This window comes from Papio anubis, chromosome 16, assembly GCF_008728515.1.
Source record: "Papio anubis isolate 15944 chromosome 16, Panubis1.0, whole genome shotgun sequence".
NCBI lineage: Eukaryota > Metazoa > Chordata > Mammalia > Primates > Cercopithecidae > Papio > Papio anubis.
This window is the reverse complement of record NC_044991.1, coordinates 89489637-89500563: the sequence shown is the minus strand read 5'-3', so window position 1 is coordinate 89500563 and position 10927 is coordinate 89489637. Positions and strand designations below refer to the sequence as shown.

General features: G+C 62.9%; 1 protein-coding gene across 1 annotated transcript in view; it reads left to right on the top strand.

Annotated features, from left to right (window-relative positions):
* Positions 1–1593: 1593 nt before the first annotated feature.
* LAMA5 (laminin subunit alpha 5) overlaps positions 1594–10927 on the top strand; it is a 58017-nt gene continuing 48683 nt past the window's right edge. The window contains exons 1-2 of the mRNA XM_031656893.1: positions 1594–1934; positions 6238–6390. Of these exons, the coding sequence (XP_031512753.1) occupies positions 1638–1934; positions 6238–6390 (450 nt within the window). The 5' untranslated portion in view covers positions 1594–1637. The remainder of the gene's footprint in view (positions 1935–6237; positions 6391–10927) is intronic.

Here is a 10927-nt window from a genome sequence, read left to right as displayed (position 1 = left end):
CCCCCAGGCTGTCAGAGCCCCAAGTTGTCAAGGGGGAGCCCAGAGCCAGAGCACACTGCCTGGGGTCAAAACCCCATGTGGGGACTCGCTACTGCCCAGAGGCCGCTCTCTGCCTCACACGGGATCTAAAGCAGCTCAGAGCTGGACTCTGCACCTGGACTGACGATTCCTCGATGTCTCCCGCCCCCTCTCCGGCTAGCCCCTCCCCCACTCAGAGCTTCTCCTGCCAAGGGGAGCCGCCTCCTTTCTCACTCCCCCAGGTGGGAGAACTAACAGTGGAGTTAGGGAAGAATTGCCAGGCCGGAAAGTAGAAGGGAGAGGGTCACATCGCCCTCCCGACTCCATAGAGAAAAAGCCACACACCCTCTTGGGACTTGAGATTTGTAGGAGGCCAGGGCGCCAGGAAGGTGTGCAAGGAGGTGTACCCTCCAGGGACAGCTGCTAGCTCAGAACCCCCACCAGAACCGCTGACCAGTGCCCAACAAACCCACCCAGCCCCCCAGGACTGTCCAGGGAACCCAGTGAGAGATGAGCCCACAGCCCATCTGGGACCATGGCCCGCCCAGCTGGCCTGGCTCAGAGACGGGGGGTTGCTGCCAGCTCGGCAGCTGCAGCCCCACCCCGCCACCACCCCCTCGGGGCTTCCCTGGAGGCAGATTTGGCCCCGGAGCCCAAGGGAAGGAGGAGACCCAGGGCCGCAGGCACCCAAAGGCAGACGAAGACCTGATCTCGGCCTCTAGGTCCTGTGCCCTTTGCCAGGCGTCCTCGAGCCGCCGACCGTGGCAGGAAGGTGTGCGCGGCTGTGCAGTGGGTTGGAGGCCAGGCCGACAGAGCTGGTGGAGTCCACGGGGCCCCGGAGCACAGGTGCTCAGCAGCTGTGACCAGAGTCCCCCCACCTTCTTAGGAGCCAGTCTGGAGGCTGTGGGGCCATGAGCACCGCCCCCGTCCTCTAAAGGGGGCTATAGCTGCAGGCCAGCCCCTCCCGCCCCATTTCCCTATCGGAGAGTATTTTTAAGCCCTGCTGGGGCAGGCAGGAGCCAGGCCGAGTTGAACCTGACCTGATCACCCCAGGAAGCAGGGGGTCCCTACCTAGGCTCCCCCTGTTCCTCTGCAGATGGTCATTCGCGGCTGCAGAGGGCACCTTCCAGCAACCAGCAGGACAGACGCTGTCGGGGGAGGAGCGGGGAGGCCGAGAGGTGCACCAAATTAGGGGAACAAAGAGCGGGCCCCTGGGCTGGGAGGAGCTGGTGGGCGCGCTGGGGGCCAGAGCGCCGTGGGGAGCGCGAGGGTCGCACCCGGGACCCGGAGCTACGATCTGGGCTGGGGGCGCGGCGGCGCCGTGGTCCCACGGCCTGGCCCGAGGCCAGCAGGTGCCCCTTCCGGGAGGCGGCCGGGCCGGGGTCCGAAGGGTTAAGGCCGCCCGGCCGCCCCTCCCCCTCCTCTCTCCTTACCCACCCCCCCCTCCGCCTCCCCGGACCTCTCCCCGGGGCGCGGGGCTCGGGCGCTCGGGCGGGCCGGGGCGGGGCCTGACGTCCGCAGGCGGAGCGAGCCCTGCCGGCTGCTTGGCTTCAGACCCGCCGGGCTCCCGCCGCGCGCGCTGTCCCTGGAGCGCGGGGACGCGGCCCGGAGCCGGGAAGATGGCGAAGCGGCTCTGCGCGGGGAGCGCACTGTGTGTCCGCGGCCCCCGGGGCCCCGCGCCGCTACTGCTGGTCGGGCTGGCGCTACTGGGCACGGCGCGGGCGCGGGAGGAGGCGGGCGGCGGCTTCAGCCTGCACCCGCCCTACTTCAACCTGGCCGAGGGCGCCCGCATCGCCGCCTCCGCAACCTGCGGGGAGGAGGCCCCGGCGCGCGGCTCCCCGCGCCCCACCGAGGACCTTTACTGCAAGCTGGTGGGGGGCCCCGTGGCCGGCGGCGACCCCAACCAGACCATCCAGGTGAGCGCAGGGCGGGCCGTGGGGCATCCTCCCGGGGCACTCGGACCCGGAACGCCGGCCCGACCCCAGGGGGAGCGTCGTGGGCCAGGGCGAGTCCAGGTGCGGACTCTCTGGTTCCGCATTTTGGGGGCCCAAGAAGGCACCCCGACCCGGCTGCTCCGTCTCGGCCGGGAAACTTCGCGTCCCTCCGGGAAGGCGGAATTCAAGTCCCAGGCATGGACCCGGGGGCGGCCGGGCGCCAGTCCAGTTCGGCTGCGGTGACCGGGGCGGGAGGGGGGCCGGGCCCAGTCCCTGGCGGCCCCAAGTCCGGGATCCCGGGGAGGGCGGGACTTGGCCTCCGCCGGCTGCTGCCGGTGGGGAGGGGGCGCAGCTCCGCCCTACCCGGGACAGGCTGGAACCTGCTGGCCTCTGGATGGGGTGGGAGGGGCCAGCCACCTGAGGCTCCCACGGCCCCCTCTCAGAGGGGTCTAGGGCTCGGCGAGACCTCCAAAATAGGGTAGGGCCAGCTGCGAAGTTTTAACTGGGGCTGGGAACACGTGGCTCCCAGGAGGGGCAGAATCTCTGCCCAGCAGGTGGTAGGGTCCGGGGGGCTTCGTTCTCCCTAGGAGATGTGGTTTCAGGCCCTGAAGAACCCCTGGGGTGCATGTCTCCTCCCCAAGAAGCCTTAAACCTGTAGGCAGATTCTGTTGGCAGGCTCCATGCATGGACACCTAACCTGGAAACCAAGGCTCCTGGCCTTCTAGACTTAGGCTGGGCCTGGGGTCAGCCCTGGGTGAGGAGCAGCAAAGTCAGCTCCAAGGGCTCCCAACCGGCCGCTCTAGGCCCATTCCCCACCTCAGCCCCACCTTAGGGAGAGTCTAGGTGGTGCCCAGATTCCCACAGCTAACCCCCGGTGGACCCTGTTCTGGCTGGGGGGCTCCAAGCAGGTGTCAGCGGCTTTCCAGGGCTCCAGTTCCCCATCTGAAGTGTGGGCTTTTGACCTCCTATCTCAGAGGACTGTGCTGGGCTTAAGGAGAGAATGGTGAGCCCAGGAGTCCGGGGAGGCTCCTCCCCCCTCCCCAGGGCCAAGGTGGTGGGGCAGGCAGAGGGCTCGTGTAACCTGAGCTGTCTCCTCCCCTGAGTACCTCCATGTCCTGGAAGGGAGAGGCTGGGAGCAGGGAGCGAGTAGCTGGAGATCTGCCGGGTGGGGGCAGAGGGCCCTGGAGCAAGACTGTGGGGATGAATGGAGGAGCCTGGGCTGGGCCTGCCCCTTCTGCCTGCCCCACCACCTTGGCCCTGGGGGCTGAGGAGGAGCCTCCTGAATCACTATTCTCTCCTTAAGCCCAGCACAGTCCTCTGAGATAGGAGGTCTCAAGCCCACACTTCAGATGGGGAACTGGGCTGGGAAAGCTGCTTTCTTGGAGCCCACTTGGCAGAACAGGGTCCAGCGGGGGTTAGCTGTGGGAATCTGGGCACCTCCTGGCTGCCCCCTTATCTGGTCGACTCAGAGGGGCCGGGTCTCAGGAGGGAGGGCCTGTGGCTGTCTCCTTGCCTGCTACTGCACCTCAGAGGGCCTGGCTGAGCGTCCCCAGCTGAGATTTTGCCGTTCTGGCAGGGGAGGCTCCAGATGCCCTCTGAACCTCAGAACACCCCCAACCACCTGCCTGTGCTGCATGGCTGGGGGCCACAGGCCCCCTCCCGGATCTGTCTCCTCTGTGGGGGCGTATTACCCCCGTCTCGTGAGTAAAGGGCCAGCCTGTAGTCAACGCCCCTCTCCTCTGCCTCAGCTGTGTGGCTTCCCTCTGTCAGCCTCAAGCTCCCTGTCTTTTAAATGGGCACAGCGTGCCGGCCCCCATCACCTGAGACTGTGAGCTTGGCCTGAGGAGCCTGGGAAGCGGCCACAGTTTCAGTGGCAGCTATGGGCTATGGTGCTCCACGCCTCAGAGCCGACGTGGATGAGAAACCAGCCGGCCTCGCCCAGCTCATTTCTAACAATAGAGGCGAACCCTTCTCTTCCAAAGTCTCGAGCCCCGAGCAGTGAGTGCCCCTGTTCTGAGGCTGCCAGATATGTAGAAAGATTGGCTGGTAGACGTAAGCTGGATGGCCTGTGACCTTGGACGCCTTCTTCATCTGAGAGCCACAGGTCTGCTGACTGCCCTGGCCGCGGATTGGGCATGTGAGAAGGCCTTGCCAGCCAGTCTGGAGTAGAGCCGCGGGTGGGGCAAGGCAGGCAGGCACAGGAGGTGCCCAGGCGATGAAGCTGCAGCTCCATCCAAGGGGGCTCACTAAGGCTTTGGGGCCTGGAGCCGGGCAGGGCGGTCTCAAGGCTGCAGGCCAGGGGCTCTCAGGGACCCTCTGCAGGAGACGCACATTAGCTGGGCATCCCAGATGGGGGTTGGGGTGAACTCTGCTGGGCAGCTGGTGCAGGCAGAGTACAGGGGGAGGTGGTGGCCCTTGCAGCCTCAGGTGGGCATCAGGGGATCCCCGGCCGGCCCAGCCTGGGAAGGTGGGGACTGGGCAGCCAGGCCAGCGTGGTGACTTATTGGAGGGCGAAGTCCTTATCAGCCCCTCTGCTGTTTCCTAGCTCTATTCTCATGGGACCCTCCGCAGCGGAGGTGGTAGGAGCCTGATTTTCCCAGCCCTGTCCTCTGTGGCTCAGTGAGCGGCCGAATGGGGACTGGAACTGCCTCCCAATAACTGGACCAACTCTGGCCCTGGCAGGGACTGAGCAGTTTCTTCCCTGACCTCCTGGAAGAGTAGAGACTGACCCTTGACCCTTGACCCGCAGCCTTCCACTCCGCTTCCCTCTGCTGCTTGTGTGTCTGGGAGGGTCTTGACCAGCAAGCAACCTTCCCTGGAAGGCCTGGCTGCCCCAGCCAGAGGGCCCTGCCCACACCTACCTTCTCCAGGCGCCCCCGGCCCCACCCTGAGCAGGACCTGTGTGTGCCGTGCTGTCAGTGAACTCTTGAGTTTGGGGGTCACCATCTAAGCTTGGCAGTGCGGCCTGCGGGTAGGGCTCGTGGTGCTTAACTGTGTGTCTTCAGTTGCTCTAGCCCCATCCACGAGACTGCTTAGGTGGTGAGCTGGGTACACAGTGGGAATAAGGCGGGTGTGGACCCTGCCACTGCAGAGCTCTGGGGGACCCCAGCGAAGTCCCCAGATAATTCCAGATCTCAGACATGCAGTAAAGGAGGTACAGCAGTGGCCACACTGGGGGCTGCAGACTCAGGGGCCTCAACCCCAAGCCTGGGAGGATGCCTTTGTGTGAACAAACAGCAGGTCTGGTTTCCCTGGGGGGGTATGGCAGCCAGGACCCGGCTCTGCCCCCTCTCCTGGTCCCCGCCCCGGCTCCCAGCACTACCCCTCCCCTCCAGGATGTAGGCCAGGACCCTGCTGGGAGCCTCCTCTGTTCCCCACTCACCCATGCAGGGCAGGCCCGGGACAGAAGCAGCTGCCAGGCTGTGTGTGTGAGCCATTCATCCTCATGGTGGCCCCAGGCAGGTGCAGCCTTGTCCCTACTCTTCAGATGGGGACATTGAGGCTCAGCGGTTGCTGTGACTTGGCCTCTTCCCAGGACTCCGAAGCGGCAGCCAGGAGGCCCAGGCCCACCTGCCGCTGCCCACACCTCCACCCTGGGGCCGGTCCTCATAGGCCGCCGCAACAGCTTAATTCTGTCTCTCTGGAGACCCTAATCCAGAAGCCTGTGGGCAGGATCTGGAGGTGGGGCGGGGTCTGGCCGCCTGGATCCCCACCCTGATGGTCCTTCTGTCTGCAGCTCTACCTTCCTCCCCTTTCTGCCCCCTGCCTCGCTGCATTTTGTCCAAGCCTTTCTGGAGCCCCTGGCAGGGCCAGCAGGGAGGGGTGGCCATGCCTTGCCCCGCCCCTGCCCCTTTTTGCCCCCTTGGCTCTAGACACATTGATCCACCTGCGGTTTACTGTGAGACGCCTCTGCCCCCAGGGCTCGTTGCACTGGCGCCCCCTCTGCCTAGAGCACACTCTCACTTACCATGTAGGGCTCAGACGCCACCCCCCTAGAGAGGCCCACCGAGACTTTCCCACCCAAGGCAGATGCCCCGCTCCGTCCCTGTTCTTCCTCTTTCCTCCTTCGTGCCATGAGCAGCTCACATGAGCCACCTGCCCTGAGTCGGAGGAGCTGCAGGTGCTTAGCACACGTTTGCTGAGCAAGTGGGTGAGGGGGGTGCAGAGGCTGGGCGTGGAACCCGCTCAGTGGGGCCAGGATTCGTCTCAGGGCAGGAGGGTGACTGGAGGAGGAAGGGGGTCCCCGGCCCTCCTCAGCTGTCTGACCCTTCTGTTCCCTCTGCAGGGCCAGTACTGTGACATCTGTACGGCTGCGAACAGCAACAGGGCACACCCCGCGAGCAACGCCATCGATGGCACAGAGCGCTGGTGGCAGAGCCCGCCCCTGTCCCGCGGCCTGGAGTACAACGAGGTCAACGTCACCCTGGACCTGGGCCAGGTAGGGGCCCTCTTTGCCTGCTACAGCGCCCGTCTCTGTGTCTGTGGCTGTCGGGCCTACCTTGGGCCACTGGACCAGAAGGCGAGGTCTCCACCCTGAGCGAGATCTGGGGCCTGGGAGGCTGGACTCAGTGGGAGGGGACAAAGGCATGACAGTGGTCACCTTCCGTTTGTGCTTTCAGCATCCCCATGACCCAGGGAAAGGGGGTGCTGATGGGGGTGCTTCCAGAGGCCACAGAGTTTGGGTGGGGGTGCTGAGTAGATAGCTTGGGGCCAGGAGGGCAGAGGTGCTGTGAGCAGTGCGGTGGTGCCCCCTGCGTCAGGCGCCCTGCTGTTTAAGGAATTCCTGGCGGGTGCGGGAGGGGCCGCAGGAATGCAGAGGAGGCTGAGGGAAGTGGACATTCCTGGGATACCTGTGCCGAGGTGGCGGCTGCTGAGGGTTAGGCGGGGTAGGGTGTCTGCTCTCTGGTCCCCAGCTCTGGGCTCTCCTTGGCCTTGGAGGCCCCTGTACAAGCAGGAGGCTGAAGCTGGGTGCCTCCAAGCGAAGAGTGAACCCCTTAAGGTGGGCCTGCCTCGGTGCCAGCCCTGAGCAGCCCCAGATAAGGGGTGACTTGGCCTAGGTACCCGGGCTTGAGGTCTTGGCCTGTAAAACGGGCCAGTAATCTTTGTGCTTCTTGAGTCAGGGACAGTGATGGGGCAGGTGGAGGAGGCTGGGCCTGAGAGCAGCCAGTGCCTGGAGTGGGGGCTCCAGGGCTGACCCAGAGGTCTGCGTCCCGGCTGGCTTGGTCGCTGTCCCAGTGTGTGACACGTGGGTCTTCACTCCTGTCTGAGTCTCTGTCCCTGCCATTGTCCCGAGGGTGTCGGAGATAGAGGAGGTCTCCCTGCAGCCTGGCTGGAGGGCTGGCCCCAAGGGGCAGGCACCTTTGACAGCCTTGGTGACCTGCAGGCCTGGCCCGGGGGTGGGCAGGCAGTGAGGGGAGGGCTCAAGCCCCAACAGGTGGCCTGGAATTTCCAGGGGTTCCTGAACTTGCTCTAGGGCCCTATGGAGAAGGGTGGGGAGCTGGGGAGGGGTTGCCTGTCCTGGGCTCCCTGCCTGCCTGCCAGGCCCCTGGGCCTGACCTGACCTGGGTCTGGGTGTGGCTTTGCCTGTTTACCTTCATCTCAATGGGTTTCCCCGCATCTGGTTCCCCTGTCCGCTGGAGCCTGGGGGTCCCTCATCTCTCTGGCACAGCAGCAGAGGCCCCCTCTTGGCTGCAGCGGATGTGAATTCTCAGCTGCTCTGGTGGGAAGCTAGGAACTGGGTACTGGGTTCTTCCCACCCCTCCTCCTTTGAGGAACTGGCGCGGCTGGGGGAGGGGAGATGGCCTGGTCTCCACGGCAACCCCAAGGTGGCTGCAGAGCCAGTGGGCACAGTGCCTGATATGCCTGGGTGGGGTCAGGGAAGATGGGACTGACACTCAGACCCACAAGTGTGGGCTTCACCACCCCTTGGCTCTGGGGCTCTCTCAGCCTCGGTGCACATCTCTGAACTGGGCTGGAGACTTCAGGCCTGAAGCCAGTTTGCTTTTAGATTGTTCTGGGCCAGAAATCAGGTTCCACCATGTGAGCATCTTGCCTCCCAGCCTCAGTTTCACCAACTGTAAAATGATATGGAGGGAAAAGGAACCCTTTCCATTCCACCTGGGAAGCAGCCCCTCCACCTACCCCCCCACCTATCCCATCCATCCCATCCCATCCCTCTGCCTGCTCACCCATCCACCCCCTACCTATCCACCCATTGATTGATTGATGAGTCTTGATGATTTTATTGATGATGACGGATTGATCGATTATTTTTATTGATTTTTGAGTTTTCGACTGGATGATTGATCGGGATTGATGATTGATATTTTTTCGATTGATTGATTTTTCTGATGAGACTGATTGATTTTTTGATCGATGATTTCGATGGACATTGATCGATTGATTGATTTTTGGACATTGATCGATTTCGATGATTTTTGATTGATCGATATATTTATCGGGATTGATGACCGATTGATGATCGACTGATTGACTTTGGATGATTTCGACGATTTAGATGATTGATATTCCTGATTAGATTGACATTTTTATTTTTATCGATCGATTTCTATCGATTTCGATGATTTCTTTTACCGATTCATTTTTTTGACATTTTTCGATTTTTGATGACGATGGTGATGAGGATGATTGATGACTGATGATCGATCGACGATGACTCCTGGATTGATTTCGATTGATGGATGATGATTTTGATTTTTATTGATCGATTTATCGATGATGATTTTATTGACGATTTGATTTTTGTGATGACGATTTTTTATTTTGATTGACGTGATTGATGATTTTTATTTTGATGACGACGATTGATTTTATTTTTGATGATGATCTTTTATTGATTTATTTTTGATTGACGATGACGTGGATATCGAGATTGACGCGCTTTTGAGTTGACGAGTTCATTCTTTGTTTTAGCGTTTTTCGCCGAGATTTTTCCTTGTCAGTCAGTCAAGACCAAGGCAGTGGATAGGTCACTCAAGGTCTCTGTTCAAATGGGGGCCGCCAGCCTTGGTCGGGGTGGGGCAGGGACTCCTGTGCTGGGTGGAGAGAACAGTCCTTCCTGGGCTTCAGGGCTGGACCCTGGGCGGGGCTGGGGCTTCCATCAGGAAGCCAGGCTGAGCAGCGGGTGGGTCCGGCACTCCCCCTGTAGCTGCCAGCAGCCTTTGTTCTGGGATCTGGAGCGGATGCCCTGGGAGGGGGGTGGGGGTGGCTGGCACTGGGCATCGCGAAGGCTTCCTGCTCCTGGAAGGCTGAGGAGGGCGGGGTGGGCTGCATCACGGTTCGGGTCTCACGCCCCTGCTGCGTGGTGGGGCAGGGGCTGGCGCAGGGGAGGGGAGACTAGTCCCTGTGGTGTCCACCCAGGAGTGGCTGAGCCTTGGCCCCAGGAGTGCCAGCTGGGCTCCTGGCCTGGTTCCTGCTGCGCCCAGCCGTGGAGGGTTCTCCCCCCAAGGGTGGGGCTCAGGAAGAGGCTCCAGCACTGGTCACTGGTGACTCAGGGGGCAGTTTCCGAGTTCCAGACGTGACCTTCCCCGGGGGGTCCTTCTAGGGGGTTCTTGCGTATCTCCTTGCGTCCTCCGGAAGCTTCTAGAACTGAGTGGTCACATCACTGACCTCAGGCTCCCTCTTCCGAGAACCACACCCAGGCCCCAGGCCCCAGGCCCAGGGAAGGGTGAGCACGTTCATGACTGCCCAGGCACGTGGCCAGCAGGTCCTGGCTTGAGCGCCCCCACCCCCTGGCTCTGCTGCAGGATCCAGGCCCTTGGCCCACTACACCAGCATGCTAGCCCAGCAGGCCCAGGTTGTAAGGAGCTGGGCAGAGTGAGTGGGGCTGGCTCTGGCCTGTGTCCCCTCCCTCTCCATTCGGCCCTTGGGTGGTCTAACCGTGGGGGCGGGGCTCTCCCCAGCAGAGGAGGGCATGCCTCCTGTCTCCCTCAGATGAGGAGTGAGGATGGGGGGGGGGCCTCCTTCCTGCAGGGAGACCCCTGCTTTGTCCTCTGCACAGCAGGCCACAGTGCAGGTGCCACAGGTGCGGCAGCGGCTTTGTCCCAGCCCCCGAGGCCCAGAGCTGCAGGGCAAATGGGGAGGCCTAGGTGGGGACCAGGTAGGGGTCAAGGTGTAGGGGAACTGGGGCCAGCAGGGTATTGGGGGGACAGTTGGGCATGAGTCTAGTATTGGTTGGGGGTGAGCAGTGCCAGGTGAGGGCCTGTGCCCCTGGGGATGGCGGAGAGCCATGGGAGGGCAGAGTGGACTGGGGTAGGGCTGGAGAGGGGAGGCAGTCAGCTGTCCCTTCCAAGTGGGGGTACGAGGAGGCAGAGCTCTGCTGAAGTCATTGGCCGCTGGAGTGTGAGTTTCCCTAGGCACTTGGGGAAACTGAGGTGGGGTTATGAGAGGGTCAGGGCCAGTGTGGAGTGCCCAAGGTCCCAGTGCTGGAGTCTTGAGGACTGTGGGGTTGGCCATGCCGTCTGGAGTCTGGGTTCCCAGGCTGGTTCCTCCTCTGTAAATGCGGTGAGTATGCCTGCCGGAGGCCCAGCACACCCAGACTGCCTTACCCTTCAGGACTGCCTGCCCTCTGGCTGGCCGGCTGGGGCCCTGGGCAGGCCTTCTGGTCCAGGGTGCCACTGGCTTGGCTCCCTGGGCCTGGTCGGGCACTCAGCCATGTGGCCAGTGCCCCAGGACGGTCAGTGGGTTGTCCAGGGAAGGACAGGAAGTGCAGCGCGGCCAGGCTCTAGGCTCTAGTTACACAGCTCGGCAGCCGGGACAGGTGCACTGGCTGGGCCGGACGCAGCCACTTGAGTGGGGCTCCCTGGGGGTATGGCGGGAGTCCTGGGAGGCACCACTCCCCTCCCCTGGCACAGGGTAGACAGCAAGACCCTCCCTCTACTTGTCCTGGAAGGAGGACGCGGCCCAAGGGGCTGCCATGCCAAGGTGGGGCTGGGGCTGCTCCTCTCCCCGCACCC